This window comes from Exophiala dermatitidis, assembly GCF_000230625.1.
Source record: "Exophiala dermatitidis NIH/UT8656 unplaced genomic scaffold supercont1.2, whole genome shotgun sequence".
NCBI classification, from domain to species: domain Eukaryota; kingdom Fungi; phylum Ascomycota; class Eurotiomycetes; order Chaetothyriales; family Herpotrichiellaceae; genus Exophiala; species Exophiala dermatitidis.
Genome location: NW_008751647.1, coordinates 213,245 through 228,780, shown reverse-complemented (window position 1 = coordinate 228,780; position 15,536 = coordinate 213,245). Strand labels below are relative to the sequence as shown.

The following is a 15,536-nucleotide window of genomic DNA, read 5'->3' as shown; positions in this document are numbered from 1 at the left end:
CGTGCACGTATGTGATTGAACTCATCGAGGCTGTAGGTACTGTAGAATGGTAGAATAGGACTCGCGTGCACGTGAAACTCAATTCGGCACGTACGCCCAGAGTTACACAGAGAGGGCGTCGCGCCATCATGAGACATGTAGCCGCGGGACACTTGATGTACATGCAGCCTTCCGTTGCCTGCGCTGACGGTGTAGAAACACGAGATGACGAGCATGTGTATAGGTGATTTCAGAACTGTTGCCCCTGATGCTGCACCAGCACCAGCAGCTCATACATGAACAGCACCACTGCACGTAAGCCGGCGTCGGACACGTCGTTTATATTATTCAGCCACGGCACAGCCTTCAGTGTCGCACTTTTAAGTTTGTAATGCTCTCGCTTGCGTTTTGTAAATTGCTCTTGTGACAGTGAATTCGAGATCGAAAAGGCCCAACCCGGTTTGTCGACATTTAATTGGCGGCGGGACGAATATCTTGCAGATGCTGATCTTCAATGGCAGACCACAGCCGGAATGGGCGGGCGGCATTCTGCGTGTTGTCACGCCCAATTTGCAGCGCAGTGCACTGCGGATATCGGTTGACAAGGCTATAGGCATAGCTAGCTTGCTCCGGCATCACCCGGGAAGGCTATGCCTTGTCAGGATTGATAGTTGGTCGATTCGGATTTCGGCGGTGTAACAGGTTTTGTTTTCTTTTCCTTTTCTTCCTGCAGCAATTATGCTGCTGCTCCCATGGCCATGGGGATGGTGGTCAAAACGCCATTCTTGTCATATTTGGCCTTGAAAAAGGTATAACTTAGGGTGATGGTATCAATATTCCTCATTGCGGGATCCTTGACGAATTCGGGATCGATGAAGAAAAAGACCGGCATATCTACCGTCTCTCCGGCATTTAAACGTTGCTCCTCGAAACAGAAACACTGAATCTTGCTGAAATATGGAGCCACTTGGGCCGGTGTCACCGAATATGTGGCCACGCCGATAATGTCTGCGTCGCTCTTGTTGGTGGCGGTATAGAACGCCAATGCTGTTTCACCCGGTAACACACGGACTTCGCGTTGCTGGGGAGTGAATTTCCAAGGCAGGATGTCGGAGACCGAGCCGTTGAAGGTGATGCGTAACCGTCGGTGGTCTTCGACCGGTTTTAACCGTAGGGCAGGATCTCCGCTGGAATCGTGCGCTTTGACGGGTTGACCGGACCAGCCGGTTTGCTGGCATATCTGCAAACATCCATATATTAGGCTGTCATGCTCTGTTGTGTTGGTCTGGAACAGCCTACCATTTTATATAGAGGCACTGAAGCATAAGACAAGGCCACGAGAGTTATTCCGACACTGAGTCCGTAGTACCTAGGGCCAACTGTGAGCATTTTTCTTGTACTTCTTGTTTCTAGCCTCGCAAATTCTCCCTACAGTGTTGTCCGATTCTTGATTTTGGCTTCGGCTCGAGCTGCGTCCCAAGGAGAGGCATGTTGCTGTTGTTGCGACTTTTTGGCAGTCTGGGCAATGGTTCGAGTCTGCCGGATTGCTCGAGAGGGTTTATCATAGTGTCGGGGACGGCTGAAGGGCTGTAGGAGACTCGAAAGCCCTAGCCTAGGAATAGAATGTGTCGAAGCCATGGTGAGTTGTTGAGACCTTCATGGAAAGCCTTGCAATGGGAATATGAAGGAAAATAAAGGCCGCGGTCTCAGGTGATAACCGTATTGCTAGTGGCACTGCAGTGCAGTGGCATTGCATGCAGGGCGGCGACCCCTGTGGGTCACAGTCCCGTGATTCGGGGTTCAGGTGATACGGCGAAGCATTTACAATTACTTGCATTGGAGTTGCAGCCTTGTTATAAGGCGGAGTATAAAAGTTCGGAGTGCCACCATCCGCATTGAGTAACTCCCGCGCTGTATTCGGCTAGGCTGGCATCGGCATCCGCCTGGAACTTGAATACAACAGGTTGAACATCAGGTAGAAGTACAGGTACAAAATACTGTACCCATACTGTACATTATTGCATGTTTGCATGGTCAGGGTGTAATACCTTAGCTCGCTTTTTCGAAGCCCTCTCCAGCGTCAGCTCGACATGGCTTTCCAGTTAGTAGGCCCCGGCCCGGACATCGAGGAGTCCGAGGCGATACGGCAGCTTCACGCATAATTAGATGAAGGAGAGTAAATTGATCACTGCAGATGAGACCACATACAGAGCGGTCGCTAGGGCTCATGAGAACGGTATCAGCATGGATTATTGGTTGCAATGTACCTTCCTCAAAGAATATGGAACAGAATATTTATTGGTGCTGCGTCAAGTGACTATACAATGGTATATAGGTCCGCCGGAAGACAAAATCCCCACATCTTTAGTCGTGATATGGTTCTATAGTATGTTGCACTCCAGTGGTAGTAGGACCTGAAGCCGAGCCGGTAGGAACAGACGAAGAAGCGTCGTCGTTGCCGTCGAGGCCGTGCTTCTTATCATCAACCGCCGGGCTGGAGAGGCCATAGACGACGATGAATGCCATGCCCACAAAGGCACTGATACAGGAAAACACCAGGGCGACAATTCCGCGCGCAGTGAACCCAGATGGCAGGAAAGGAAGCTGCTTGGGTTCCCCGTCGAGGTCGGTCAGATCTTCCACGTTGGCGGCGGCATTGCCCTTATACGGAATGCCTGCCGCCTGGCACACGTCGTAATGCTGTTGCGGAATCTGGGTGGTTTTTTGAATTTCGTCCGGGGCCGTGATCAGCAGCATTGCCAGACCCTGGGCCAAATGCCAGTCAATGTGACAGTGGAACATCCAGACGCCCGGGTTGTCGGCGACAAAGCGGATGACGAAGTAACCTTGAGGGGGAACCACAAAGGTGTCTCGACGCGCTGGGATGGCCGGGAAAGCCGTATGGTTAGATGGGTCGAAGGGCAGTGGGTCGCCGTCGGCGTAGTCATAGAAGTGCGGCCCGTACGGCGGAGCGCGATCAATGACCTGGAATTGGTGTCCGTGAAGATGGAATGGGTGGGAACCGGTATCGGCGTTGTTGAGCACCAGTTGCACCACGTCGTTCTTCTTCAGGATCACCGAATGCGTGAATTCGCCGTAGATCTCCGAATTGGTGGCCATTTCCCCAGCAGACATGACTGTGTACAGGGTAGGCACTTTGGGCGCGGTGTACGAGATGTCATTCATAAATGCGTAGCCATGTCCGTCCCGGAGGTTGTTCATCGTCACCGTGACATTGACCTCGTAATCCGGCTCCGGTAGCAGCTCCATCCGGTCATGAGGGATGAGACTGATGTCGTCGAAGGGGACCAGGTCCCTGGAGCTGTCGACAGTCATGACAGCCTCGGGGTGGACAGCGCTAGCGTTGTACTCCAACCAATTGGTGTTGTTGAGCTGGAGTGAGGGCTCGATCACGTCGAGAAGATCCGAGTCGGCCACAGTGACAATCGGATAGTTCTTGTCAGTGCTGTTCTTGGTGGTGAGCAGGATCGAGTATCGCTGCGCGACCGAGAGGTAGAGCACCTCGGCCTCGGTAGGTTCGACATAGACGCCGTCAATCTCGACAATCTTGAACTTGTGGTCCTCAATGTAAAAGTACTGGGCGACGAACCCGCCGATGTTGATTAATCGAATCAGATAAGTCGTGTTCGGTTTGACCGATATGGCCGAGTGCTGCGTCTCATTGAGGAGGAATGCGTTGGGGACTGGTTCGGCACCAGTGGGGTTGTATAGGGACAAGAACTGAATGTCCTCCACCAGGTCGTGGTACCAGTCGCTGATGGTGACGACCATTTCTTCATCGTAGTCGTCGTTGAAGTAGGCATCCTTGTCGTGGACAATCATGGCCTGGCGGTACCCGTCCGGGTAACAGAAGTCGGTGTGACAGTGGTACCAGTAGGTGCCGTTCTGGTTGACTGTGAAGTTGTAGGTGAAGCTGTAGCCCGGAGGGATAGGACACTGGGTGACCATCGAAGGCCCATCCATGTTGTTGGTCGTGTTCTGGAACATGCCGTGGAAATGGATGGTGGTATTCTTGTCGCCCAGACCATTGTACATGTTGACAACAAGGCGGTCACCCTTGTCGACTTCGATGACGGGGAGGGGCCATTGGCCGTTGATGCCAACGACCTTGCGCTCCTGCAACCCATCGGGGTTCGCGGTGACCCATGTCACATTGAAGTCGTAGGTGACTGTTTTGGCTGCCGCCCGCTCAACGACCGCGAGGAAGGCGACGAGGACGAGGAGCAGCAGAGAGCCGGAGCTCGAAGGAAGAGAACCAAGCTTCGCCATCGTGGAGACGGCAAAGGGCTTGGAATGCTTAGCAGAGGCTTGGACACAACGACCAAGAACTCGTTTGTCTCTCTGCCCGTGGCTTGCTGGGCTTCTTGCTGTCGACACCAAGGTGTCCGACTGCTTGTATTGTTGTGCTTCTTTTGCAGTGCGACGCAAACCCAAACAAACTGCCAGCCAGTGCACGAGACAGGGTATAAGTCGACGGCGATGATGTCGGGTCCCACGTCCCTATATGCACGCGGCGAACCGACCCTCCAAGTCTCTAGCACGCTAGAAGAGGCGGAAGAGGCTAGGGAAATGCCACGATGCGGAAGACGGCGAGCAGGTGGACGGTTCAGTTAGTTCAGTAGAGTGGTCTGCCCTGCCCTGGCGCTGGATCCCTGGACCGACGGGGCACGAGAAGCAACCCACAAATCCACAATCCACAACCCACGCGCGACGACATCGGAGCGTACAGCGTCGTTCGATTTCTCCTCCACAATCCACCACTTTTGAACCCATACAGTGTCCATGCAGTCTCTGTCGGTCTGTAGCTGTCGAGAGCATCGTGTCGCCCGTCATCGCCTGCTCCCGCCAGTTGTTGCTCGTCTTTCCCGCCCAAAGTTGCCCAAAAAACACCACTACTAGTGGTAGCTAGCACTCCTCCTACTGATCCATTTTTTACGGATCTGATTAGTTAGTAACTGATCATTGATCAATTGGTCTGATCATTCCTTCGCGCCGACTTGCATCTCCCGGTGCTTGTTTCCCAGGCACTTTTGCTAGTCCAGGGTCCTGGTCCTGGTCCTCTGTCAGTTGAACTGTTGGGCCCCCTGTCCAGCCCGTGCAGAAATTTTCTCTCTTCTCAAAAGTCTCATCTCAATCGCAGTCCGAGTCCCACTGTCACCCGCGGTCGGACCCTCGACAGCTTCGATACCAATCGTTTAGCGAGCTGTTCCCCCGACCGACTCCTCTCGAAGGCCTTTGTCCTCCAGTCAGCACGACGCTTTCTGCTCCTACAAGGTCTAGAGCCGAAAAGTCTGACTGATGCATTGCTAGCACCTCGCATTAAAGTTATCTGATTGCTCGCTTCTGCACACCGTCCGCCAACCGCGACCCTCGTCGCCATCCGTTGCACCCGATAATCTTATCATGTTGGGATTATCAGATGATCAATCCCTTTACACTATCAAAATCCTTCAGCTAGGTGAGAGGCTTATTCGCCTGTTCCCCATGCCCGAAGCACGGCCTGGTCCTGGCTGTCCAGTCCTGTCCAGTCCCCGTCCCCCTCCAGTACCTGAGGACCAGACACACACCGCTGGCAGAAGCTAAGCATGGCGCCGTCCCATTGTCAAGCCTCCCGACGTCGGCCTCATGCCACCCATGGCTGCGGTGGGAACCCGAGTTTGGCCCTGCCGAACTCAAGCTCCCCGATCAAGCAAAACAAGACATCCCACTAACTAGTAAACTGAAGCTTGACCCTGTACCAAAGTTGTTATATTCGCAGCCATAGTCCCTGACCTTTTGCATGTTCCGACTCGGACATCTGATAACTCTGCCCTACCCTACCCTAGGAATTTCTTCCACTTTGTTCGCAAGCACTCTAGCTTGCGTGTCTCTCATTCATTATGACCAACGTCTTTGGCGTGCAGGTCTTCTTCATTGTTTTCCGAGAATGTCTTGAAGCCGTGATTATCGTTTCGGTGCTCCTTGCATTCCTGAAACAGGCCTTGGGCCAACCGCACCAAGACCAAGCAATATACAAACGGCTGGTCAAACAAGTATGGGCGGGTTCACTGGGAGGGATTCTCATAGCCCTGATTATCGGAGGCGCCTTCATCGGTGTCTTCTACGGCCTTGGCCATGACCTGTGGGCCGAGTCGGAGGATCTCTGGGAAGGCATCTTCTACCTGATTGCCAGCATCATCATCACGGTCATGGGGCTTGCCATTCTGCGCATCAACAAGACCAAGGAGAAATGGCGAGTCAAGATCGCCCAGGCTCTGGTCGCCAAAAGCAAGGCCAAAGGCTCGACCAAATGGCTCGGTGAATGGGGTCGCAGATACGCCTTGTTCATCTTACCCTTCATCACCACTCTCCGAGAGGGTCTGGAGGCCGTCGTCTTCGTCGGCGGTGTCTCGCTGGGCTTGCCGGCGACGGCCTTCCCCATCCCCGTCATCACCGGTATCCTGGCCGGTCTTCTCGTCGGCTGGCTCCTGTACCGCGGCGGCAGTGTCATGATGATCCAATACTTCCTGATCGCCTCGACTTGCATCTTGTATCTGCTCGCCGCCGGCATGTTCTCCAAAGCCATTTGGAGCTTGCAGTTCTACAAGTTCCAGCAGAAGGTGGGCGGTGATGTGGCCGAGTCCGGCGACGGGCCCGGATCCTACAACATCCGCGAAACCGTCTGGCACGTCAACTGCTGCAACCCGGAGCGCGACAACGGATGGGATGTGTTCAATGCCCTGTTGGGCTGGCAGAACACCGCCACCTATGGCTCCGTCATCTCATACAACGTTTACTGGATCTTCATCATGGTCACCATCGTCTGCATGCTTTACGAGGAACGCACCGGCAAGCTGCCTCTGCGCAATTCCTTCCTGTCCTTCCTCGGCAAGATCCCCGGTTTCAGACGTTACGCTGCGCGCAAGCTGGCCGTCCACAACCAGAATGCCGAACAGGTCATCAACCAAGTCGACGCCGAGATGCTCGCCCAAGGCATCAGTCACAAGCCCGTGCTCGAGAAATGATTCAACCTTAGTATCCCATACACATACAGTACCTCGTGCTGGGTGCTCTTGGTTGATAAAGGGGATCCATGGTGGCTGAAAATGCCTCTCAGAGCATATTTCTGTCCTTCGGATCGGATCTTGTGCATGAAGGGGCCTCTTCTACCTGAAAAATTGTCCGCATAACAGGAAAACACTCACATCCGGGAGTGGAACAGAAGCGAGCTTTCCTCCCACCTCTTGGGCAGTTTAGCTGCCAGTCCAAGTTCTGCCGGGTTTCTCGTGCGGGACAAACCAATATATGATATGTATATCAGCTCTTAAGAATGAATTCGACCCGCCGTAGCTATTCGAGGTAGATGGGGGACGTGATTTGCCGATCCAGAGCATTCACCGTACACCATGTTCTACCAGCAGTCCCCAACCGTGTCCTTGTCCACGTGGGAGCTAAATAAAGGGGGAGCTCTACCCCAACACCTATCCCTCGTGACTGTGACTTCTTTTTATGCAGACCGGCCCCGTGGCGACGGAAACGAGAACGCGTACAACAAAATATTCAATGATCCGGAAAGACCGGGATTTCTTTTGTTTTGCTTCAATTCCACGGCAAGCATGGGTGTCGTTATTGCTGCGTGATTCCAGCAAAGGGGTTCCCTATAAAGCCGAAGCCCATGGCTGCCATGACGACGTTCCCGACCAGGGGCAACAGGCCTAGCAACAGCTTCTTGCCCATATCTCTCTTCCTGCCTTTCGCGGGGAGTTTGTCGTGCTCCTTTTGGGCGTTGGCGATGGCCTCCTCGATGAGCTTCTGGTCCTCTTGGCGCAACTTGGTCATGTTCTCCTTGAGCTGGGTCACTATCTGCTCGAAGCGCATTTGGTCTTCATACCGTTGGGCGGCCGCCTCGGCCTGGGCGCGGCGGCGCTGGTTGTCCAGCGCCATGCGCGTGTCCTGCAGCGCATTCTGCAGGCTCTGCATCTCGTTCTCGTGGCGGCGGTCCATGTTGCGGCGTTCATAGTTGAGGATGTCGCGGGCCTGCCGGGTTTGTTCGCGGAGGAACTCGATGGTCGCCTTGGTTTCTTCCAACGCTTGCTGGTGTTCCAGGTCGCTGGTCTTCAGTGCCTCGGCCATTTCTCGCTGGATCTCCCGCAGCTGTTGCTGATACTGTGCCTCCAGCCTCTTGATCTCCTCGTTGACGGTTGCGCCCGCCGTGGTGTCAATTAGGTTTCTGTCCTGGTCAACCAGTTCATGTTGGATCTGCAATACCACGGGCCGCTGTGGGATCAGTTTCCTGATGATCTTGATCCCCGACTCTCTGCTGTCTTCAAACCGAGCTGTGCCTGCTCCGAACCGAATCATCGGTTCCCAGAACAGCCGCTCTGTACACAGTTGCGTCTCTCTCTCCACAGCTCGCTCATATTGTCCGCCTTCCTTAGCGAGCCTCCAGCCAGTGGTGGCGAAAATCACGTTCTTCATCGGATTCTCTCCGCAAAGATCTCGGAACATCTTCAGATTCCTCAGTGATGAACCATACATCCTGTTATCGCTGATCGACTGCATGTAAATGATCCCGGACAATCTGATGGACGGGGGGTTTCTGTATGTGATATCGAGCCATTCGGCAATGTCTCGCAACACCTCCGTTTCCCCACGGGTAGTGTCGTTGAATCCTGGTGTATCAATGAGTGTGACTGTGACTGCCTCGTGCTCGAACGTGTACGGCATCACCTCTGTCGTGCCTTGACAATGGATTAGTCCGTGCGGTCTCTAGTACCTGGCAGACAGCATCGGTCTTACAAGATCTGAGATCATGCCCGACCACGATGTCGTCGTTGCCCGTCACCGTCTTGATGAATGTGCTTTTTCCCGCCCCTGTCACCCCCATCACCCCGATGAAAACATGCTGTCGTTCAGCACGAGGCTCGAGCGAGCTCTCTGTCCAGTCTGAAGCAGTCATCTCTGATTTTTGCAATAGACGGTGCTCGTTGAAATTGAGTACTTGAGGCTGGAGAAGGCGAGGTGAGTCTGGATGCTAGCTCTACCACCAGCCGACTACTCGGAGGTGAACGGGCAGGCAGCTGAACCCTTGCCAGTGACTTGGGACTCTTTGCAAAACATGCCTACAAGGGGCCTTGAAGCTTGGAAAGCCGATGGCGGTAGAGGAGAGGGGAGGGGGGAAGGCAAGCTGCGTCCCGTCCCACCATGAGACCGCCTTGCATTCAGCCTCAACCGCACGTTCGTAATGTTGTACTCGAAGCAGAGTAAGCATGTGCCTGTGAGCGTTTGGAGTAAGTCCCCTAGCTTAGCAAGTGTGATGAGCACAGTCCTGCATGCAGGAAGGCAACCAAAACTGGGGCTGAGCCACGCTGTGCGTGGTGTTGCTGGTCAGGCTGAGCGCTAAGACGACGTAGGCCAACGAACTGCAACCAACTCTTTCCACTCACCAAGGAAGTGGCTCTTGCAGCTTCTTCCTCTATGGACAGCAAGGTTTACACACTTCGGCCATCCATTGTTGATACTGCTCGCGAAGCTGGAAATGGCCAAGGACATATAGTGTGCTCGCGTATTTTGTAGCCGCGGCTGTTGAAGCAGCCAATAACGAGACCGTTACTCTGTTACAAGCTGCACGAGAATCAAACTGCACTCCAAGCAGAAAGCGAGGTGACAACGCACAAGACCGGGGCATTAGCCCACAGAGCCGGGGCTGATGTGCATTTGAGAGTACCTCGATTATTACCGCTCCGAACCGAGTGGCCCTTCTTCAAGCCAGACGATAGCTTTCGCCAGGACTCGGTATTGGTCTCCATCAAGGCCCTTGACATCGTCTCCTTCGGATATCGAAAGGCCAGGCCTCGTCACCATCAGTATTTTTCGTCCGTTGTGCGCAGGGTTGTCGTGATCTACTCTGTTCATGGTATGGGCTTGCATCAACGGTGACGAGATGTCAAATGTTACGCCCTGTCGTTGAAACCATGGCAGATCGACTGTTTGCAGATATGTTGGCTGTGACCAGAGCCTCTGTGCGATCCAGGCTGCTTCCATAAGAATTGCCCGCAACCCAGCTGAACGGTTTTGCCGCTCCCGGTCAGATTGTACAGGCGCCAGCAAGGGAAACAATTCGCCTTCTTTGCAATAGTCGTTGTCCACTTCCTCACAATACGCCTGGACTTCTTTGTTCGTTTTTGCCCAGACTGAGCGTTCAGCTTCAGTGGAATGAGCAGTTTGTGGTGGATGGAGAAGACGCCAAAAAGTGCATCTCCAAAGGTGAGCTTCGCGGGGATTTGCTTCGACAAGGTCAGCATTTACTGCAAACGCAAGCTGGGAACCAACAAACCTATCGCCATGGTCTGGAGTACGGCTTGCAACGCTTCCGATCGCGATGCGGAACAGAAGAAAGGATCTTTGAAGAACATCATCTGAATCTCCCTTGCAACAGTGGCAGACAATAGGATTACAGGTAACTTTTCTTTCAATCTTGCAGAAGGTCTTCCGATAGCAGAAGGCAGAGAGCCATCTGGCAGCAACTGCACAAACTGTGCGATATTCTTTATCAATTTCCGTGCTGCCGCTGGATCTAGGGCATCGATTCGAAAAGTGGTGTTGGCCCATTCCTTGGCCCAGCTCTTGACCTTCGCGTCCAGTGCGCTCAGGGAATCCCGAATGTCCTGGTCGGCAGATGGGTTCCATCTTCCATCCACTTTATCCTGGGTTAGCTGATCAATGAGGTGACGGACAGTTGTCTCGCTTCCCTCAAGGTCACGGGTGAGAGAGCGTATCTTGGTTTCCAGAGCCTCGAATTCGGATCGGGCCTCTTGCCCTTCCTTTTGCAATCTGGCTTGTAGGTATGAGGACCTCTTTTCTGCATTGTGCGCCCTTGATTCAGCCACTTGGAGCTTCGTGGTTGCTGCACGAGCTGCACTTTCGGCCCGCTCTAGTCTAGTGAGGAGCGTCGCAATTTCTGTATTCTTCTCGGCCACGAGTCTTGCCAACTGATTTTGCGCCTCAGTGGCCCTCGGCTCTGCTTCTTCCTGACGCTTGATAATGATAGACTTCCTCTGCAGAACACGGCCCGGCTCGCCCTCAGTGTTTTTTGGGGGCTCCCTCGAAGTCGCTGACACATGTACTTCCTGGGGTGCAACTTCGGGCGGATTGCCATTATCGTTGTCATTGGGATCACCGACGCGTTCCATGGCCGAGTTCCGTTGAGTGCAACAGCAGCAGTTGCACAGCACGGACCGTAGGCGCTACAGTGTAGTCAGAGATGCTTGCAGTCGCGTAACCCCAGCCGTGCTTTTTGATAACTGGATGGAATGAAGCTTGCAACACAGGTGTGTTTTCGGTTTTGCAAACTGTCAGAAAAAAGGTCCATTAAATCAGTACAACAGTTGACAACACCAGCGTCAGTAATGTACAAATGGCGTAACTCTGTTTAATAGCGGCGGAGGAGGCGTAAAAGACTCCTGGTTTGAGAGGCTGTATTTAGAAAAGTCCATGACTGGCGTAAGCTGCGAAGGCATGCAGCAGCTGCTCCAAGGCTAAGGCGGATGCCTTGCGAACTGCAGATACGATACTGGGTGATTCGACAGTCTCTCCGGGCCTGCGGGGTGTGTCCCCAAGGGAGGACTCGATCAACTAGGCTGGGAATAAATGGAAAGCCTGCAGCGCAATAATTCAATGCTCATCCAGATCTGAATCCTTGGTCTGTCAAACCCAGACGGACCGACTTTGAACGCAATGTCCTTGCGGCCTTCTCTGTTGGGTTCTGACGTTGGCTCACACTTGGGCCCTCCAGATGGGACCTACAAGATCATTGTCGGTATCGACTATGGCACCACATATTCTGGTCAGCGCAACGGGTCGATGCTCTTCGGTTGAAAAAGACTGACAAAGTTGCAGGAATAAGCTTTGTCACAACGAACAAATCTAGTGACGAAATAGTCATTGTGTCCAAGTGGCCAGGTCTGACCGGCAGCGCCTGGAAGACGCCCTCTGTGATTGCGTATTCATCAGAAAACCCGAAGATAGATCGCAATTACTGGGGGTATGAGGTGAATCGGAATCACAGGCAATACGTCTGGACCAAACTGTTGCTGGACAGTGACATCGATCTTGCAAAGCATGATGACCCGCTCTTGAAACAGATGTACGGTGCTGGCTTCTTGGAACTGCCACCGAACAAGTCGGCCAAGGACGTTGTGCATGATTTTCTGAGGGAATTGTACCTGTTCACCGTGGCAACTCTGGAGAAAGAGCTATCGCCGACAGTTTTCAATGCAATGCCCATGGATTGTTGGATCACAATGCCAGCAATCTGGTCAGACCGTGCCCAAGCCGCCACACGCGCGGCTGCTCTGGGGGCCGGGTTCGGTTCCAGGAAGGATGACCAAGTCCACATGATTACGGAGCCGGAGGCCGCAGCCCTTTATGCTTTAAAACCGTACCTTGGCAGCAATGCCATCGACCCATTGAGAGTGAGGAGGGCCGAAATGTCCTATGAATCAGAGAACAAGCTGACAATGGCAGTCGGGTGAGCACATCCTGGTGTGCGATTGCGGGGGAGGAACAGTGGTAGGTATCAGCCAACACCATAACATCAGGAAGACTTACTGAATGGGGATGGTAGGACCTTGTCACGTATGAAGTGCTAGCAACAGAGCCGCTTGCACATAAAGAGAAATGTCGTGGTGCAGGTAAGCCGAGACCGCAAGAGCACTCGTGCCATATTCCAACGTCTAAACATAGGCGCAAAATGCGGCTCCACTTCCGTCGACAGACGGTTTACCGAGTGGATGACGCTGAAATTTGGAGCGGCTTTTACATCGCTTGACCTCAAGAAGAGAGGACCCGGGAGTCTGTTTATGCAAGCATTCGAGTCGGCCAAGAGGCACTTCGGTCATCGAGATAGCTCGCATATATGGTATGAGATAGAACCACTCGACATGGAGTTGGAGGCACCATCGGTAAATTATGATGAAGATGAGCAGTGCGTGAAGATTCCACGGTAAGGATAGCTCTCTATCAAGGTAGCACCAGTCCAAGGTTGACGCGTCTTGGTGTCGATCAGGCTTGTGATGAAGGCGTTCTTTGACCCAGCAGTCGACGCATTGACGGGCTTGATCAAAGATCAAGCTTCCCAGCTGGAAAACTCATGCGGCGCGAAGATCGATGTAAGTGTGCCGTACCTAGGAGCAGATATCATAGATGCTGATGTGCCACGGAAATCAGAGGTTCATTCTTGTCGGCGGATTTGGCGACTCGCCCTATTTGAACTCCAGGCTTAAAGAATGGTGCGATGAGAAACGAATCCGGCGATTTACTTGTCCTTCTGACTGGTATGTGCAAGGATCATTCTGCTGGATTTCCAAGGTGCCTGACCCAAAGCTTCAACAGCCAAGCGGCAATTGTGATGGGAGCTGCTCTTAGAGGTCTGGAGGGTATCCGACCCACCAGTATCATCGCCAAACGGCATTATGGCTGGTCAATGTCGATGCGGTTCCGTGAGGGCATCGATGACGAGGCGAACGCATACTTGAGCATTTTCGATGACGAGAAAAGGTGCAGAGGCAGAATGCATTGGGCGGTAGAAAAGGTGAGTACACGCATCCAAGCCACAACAAGGGATGGACTATAGTTGATGCTGTAAAGGGGGAGGCGATGGATACATCTTTCAAGGTCGAAAAACGGGTCAAACATTCGACATTTGACCCCGACAACGGGGTGAGCACTCTGAAGTTATACTCTTGCCCACTTGACGTGCCGCCTGAGCGCAACGATCACTTCAGCATACGCCACGAAGGTACCATTGTCACCGTCTTGGAAGATCTGCAGCCCGCCGCGGCACGATGGAATCCGAGATGGCAGGATCAGGTCTACCGATTCCACTTCAAGGTTGTAGTGGAGTTCCGCTCCAAGTCGGGCATATTGGGGTTCAAATCGTGTGCCGGCGGTAGGGAGATCGGGCGGACTAGCATCAACTTTGAGCAATGACGCTGGCTGGGAGAGAGCGAGTTGTCTTTTATGTGTTACGGTGACAGGAGGGAATACGGAGGAAGCATGAAGTTGACAGAAGCGAGTAGGTAGTACCGTGAGTGGCAGTGTCCCCAGTACTGCACCGTAATTCATAGCACAAATATCAGATTCTAGTCGTATGCTTCGACGTATCGGCACATCTTACTAAGCACGTAATCCAGGTCGCTTCATCAAACCCCCGCCACCTAGTGCATGCGGGAATTCGTGGCGCACCGATATTTAGCCGAATCTAGCGTACGTATCTATTCCCTCTATATACTACCATTTACGGCCCTTGATGCGCTTACCACCCGTTTTTACTAGTTGTCTACATCTCGCTGGCATCTCTTCAATACGTGCGCGGATTTCGTCCTGCGTGATACCTCTCCAGATCGCTTGAAGCGCATCTACGAGTTGCTCACGCGCTATCGTAGCAATACCAGGAATACGCCTTAAACGCTGTTTAGCGATATTCTACGCAGCCTCCTGGGGGTTAAGATCAGACGAATTCGCAGGGTGCGGTAAGTTAACTATCCAGTTAGCGTCTCGAATTTATTACGTAAGCCCAGGACGTCTTAATCCGTAAGAAGGGTCTCCGTCCTCGACAAGATAGATAGCCCGATTATATTTTAGTCGCGCACGCTAAACAGCCTTCGCGTATATAGGTAGGATACGCTCCGCGTAGTACTTCTATATTATTGAGTTACTATAAGACTTAATTTCGAGTGGAGGAGGGCGTAACGCTTCTTAGTCTGTTAAACGCTATTGTCACTCTACGAGACGTTGAGCGTACTCTTCTTCTATCTCTATTGTAGGCCGACGACGAGGCTTTCGAGGCCTTAGTGCTTATACTGCTTAAGTAGCTTCCTAAGTGACTACTTCTGTAACTTCCTCTGCCTCTATAATAGCGTTTTCAGCGTCTTTATTATTATATATAATAAGTTCTGGGATTTTATCGTCGTAACTAACGTATCCGGCACAGTATAGCGTTACTCCTTCTAAGGGTGCGCGAGTTGCGATATTCTTAGGGTTATATCGTATACCGCGTTCACATAGGATACGAGGAGGGTAAAGTCGCGTTTTATCGACGTATATTTCGTCTGTAAAATAGATATAGCGCCAGTACTCGTCGACTATCTTTCTAGTATACTCCTTACCGTACTCGTCGATTACTATTCCTACGTACTTCTCGCCGTACGCTATACGCGTAATCTCTTAATTATCTAATAAGTCGTTCTTTCGATAGGCGGCGCGATAGAGTTGCGCGTAATCCGTCTCTTACGCGAGTCGAGTTTGTAACTGACGCTTACTAATAGATAGTTAGTGGAATTCGATTTGGCACTCGAGTGGATCGGTACGCATAGGATTCGAGGGCGATAGTAAGCGCTGAATTTGACGCTTCGAGACTCGAGGCTTTCTGCCTAGAATAGAAGAGCGCCGGCGAGTATGTCGATAGGTAGGAGAGCCTAGTACTTGACGCTACGCTAACTAACGTCTCGTAGAACTCTCTGCTATATTCTGAGAGCGCGCGATAGAGCGTAAACTTT

The 15,536-nt window shown here is 52.6% G+C and overlaps 6 protein-coding genes across 6 annotated transcripts; 2 read left to right on the top strand and 4 right to left on the bottom strand.

Moving 5' to 3' along the window:
* Positions 1–715: 715 nt before the first annotated feature.
* Positions 716–1,617, bottom strand: HMPREF1120_01591 (cytochrome c oxidase subunit XI assembly protein; the record flags this gene model as incomplete). Its single annotated transcript, XM_009155610.1, has 3 exons — positions 716–1,219; positions 1,279–1,348; positions 1,412–1,617. 3 exons carry the CDS (start codon positions 1,615–1,617, stop codon positions 716–718), a joined length of 780 nt encoding a protein of 259 aa, XP_009153858.1.
* A 726-nt stretch (positions 1,618–2,343) lies between these two features.
* Positions 2,344–4,269, bottom strand: HMPREF1120_01590 (ferrooxidoreductase Fet3; the record flags this gene model as incomplete). Its single annotated transcript, XM_009155609.1, has 1 exon — positions 2,344–4,269. The coding sequence occupies one exon, from the start codon at positions 4,267–4,269 to the stop codon at positions 2,344–2,346; it is 1,926 nt and encodes a 641-aa protein (XP_009153857.1).
* Positions 4,270–4,992: 723 nt separating this feature from the next.
* Positions 4,993–7,552, top strand: HMPREF1120_01589 (high-affinity iron transporter). The gene has a single exon (XM_009155608.1). The coding sequence runs from the start codon at positions 5,880–5,882 to the stop codon at positions 7,002–7,004; it is 1,125 nt and encodes a 374-aa protein (XP_009153856.1). The 5' UTR covers positions 4,993–5,879; the 3' UTR covers positions 7,005–7,552.
* Positions 7,553–7,605: 53 nt separating this feature from the next.
* HMPREF1120_01588 (uncharacterized protein) lies at positions 7,606–8,938 on the bottom strand (the record flags this gene model as incomplete). The annotated part of the gene is made up of 2 exons (XM_009155607.1): positions 7,606–8,720; positions 8,779–8,938. 2 exons carry the CDS (start codon positions 8,936–8,938, stop codon positions 7,606–7,608), a joined length of 1,275 nt encoding a protein of 424 aa, XP_009153855.1.
* Positions 8,939–9,714: 776 nt separating this feature from the next.
* HMPREF1120_01587 (uncharacterized protein) lies at positions 9,715–11,171 on the bottom strand (the record flags this gene model as incomplete). Its single annotated transcript, XM_009155606.1, has 2 exons — positions 9,715–10,265; positions 10,316–11,171. The coding sequence occupies 2 exons, from the start codon at positions 11,169–11,171 to the stop codon at positions 9,715–9,717; spliced, it is 1,407 nt and encodes a 468-aa protein (XP_009153854.1).
* Positions 11,172–11,610: 439 nt separating this feature from the next.
* On the top strand, positions 11,611–14,145 carry HMPREF1120_01586 (uncharacterized protein). Its single transcript, XM_009155605.1, has 9 exons — positions 11,611–11,824; positions 11,878–12,452; positions 12,505–12,549; positions 12,605–12,671; positions 12,724–12,982; positions 13,046–13,148; positions 13,207–13,313; positions 13,372–13,570; positions 13,627–14,145. Exons 1-9 carry the CDS (start codon positions 11,716–11,718, stop codon positions 13,966–13,968), a joined length of 1,806 nt encoding a protein of 601 aa, XP_009153853.1. The 5' UTR covers positions 11,611–11,715; the 3' UTR covers positions 13,969–14,145.
* The last annotated feature ends 1,391 nt before the right edge of the window (positions 14,146–15,536 follow it).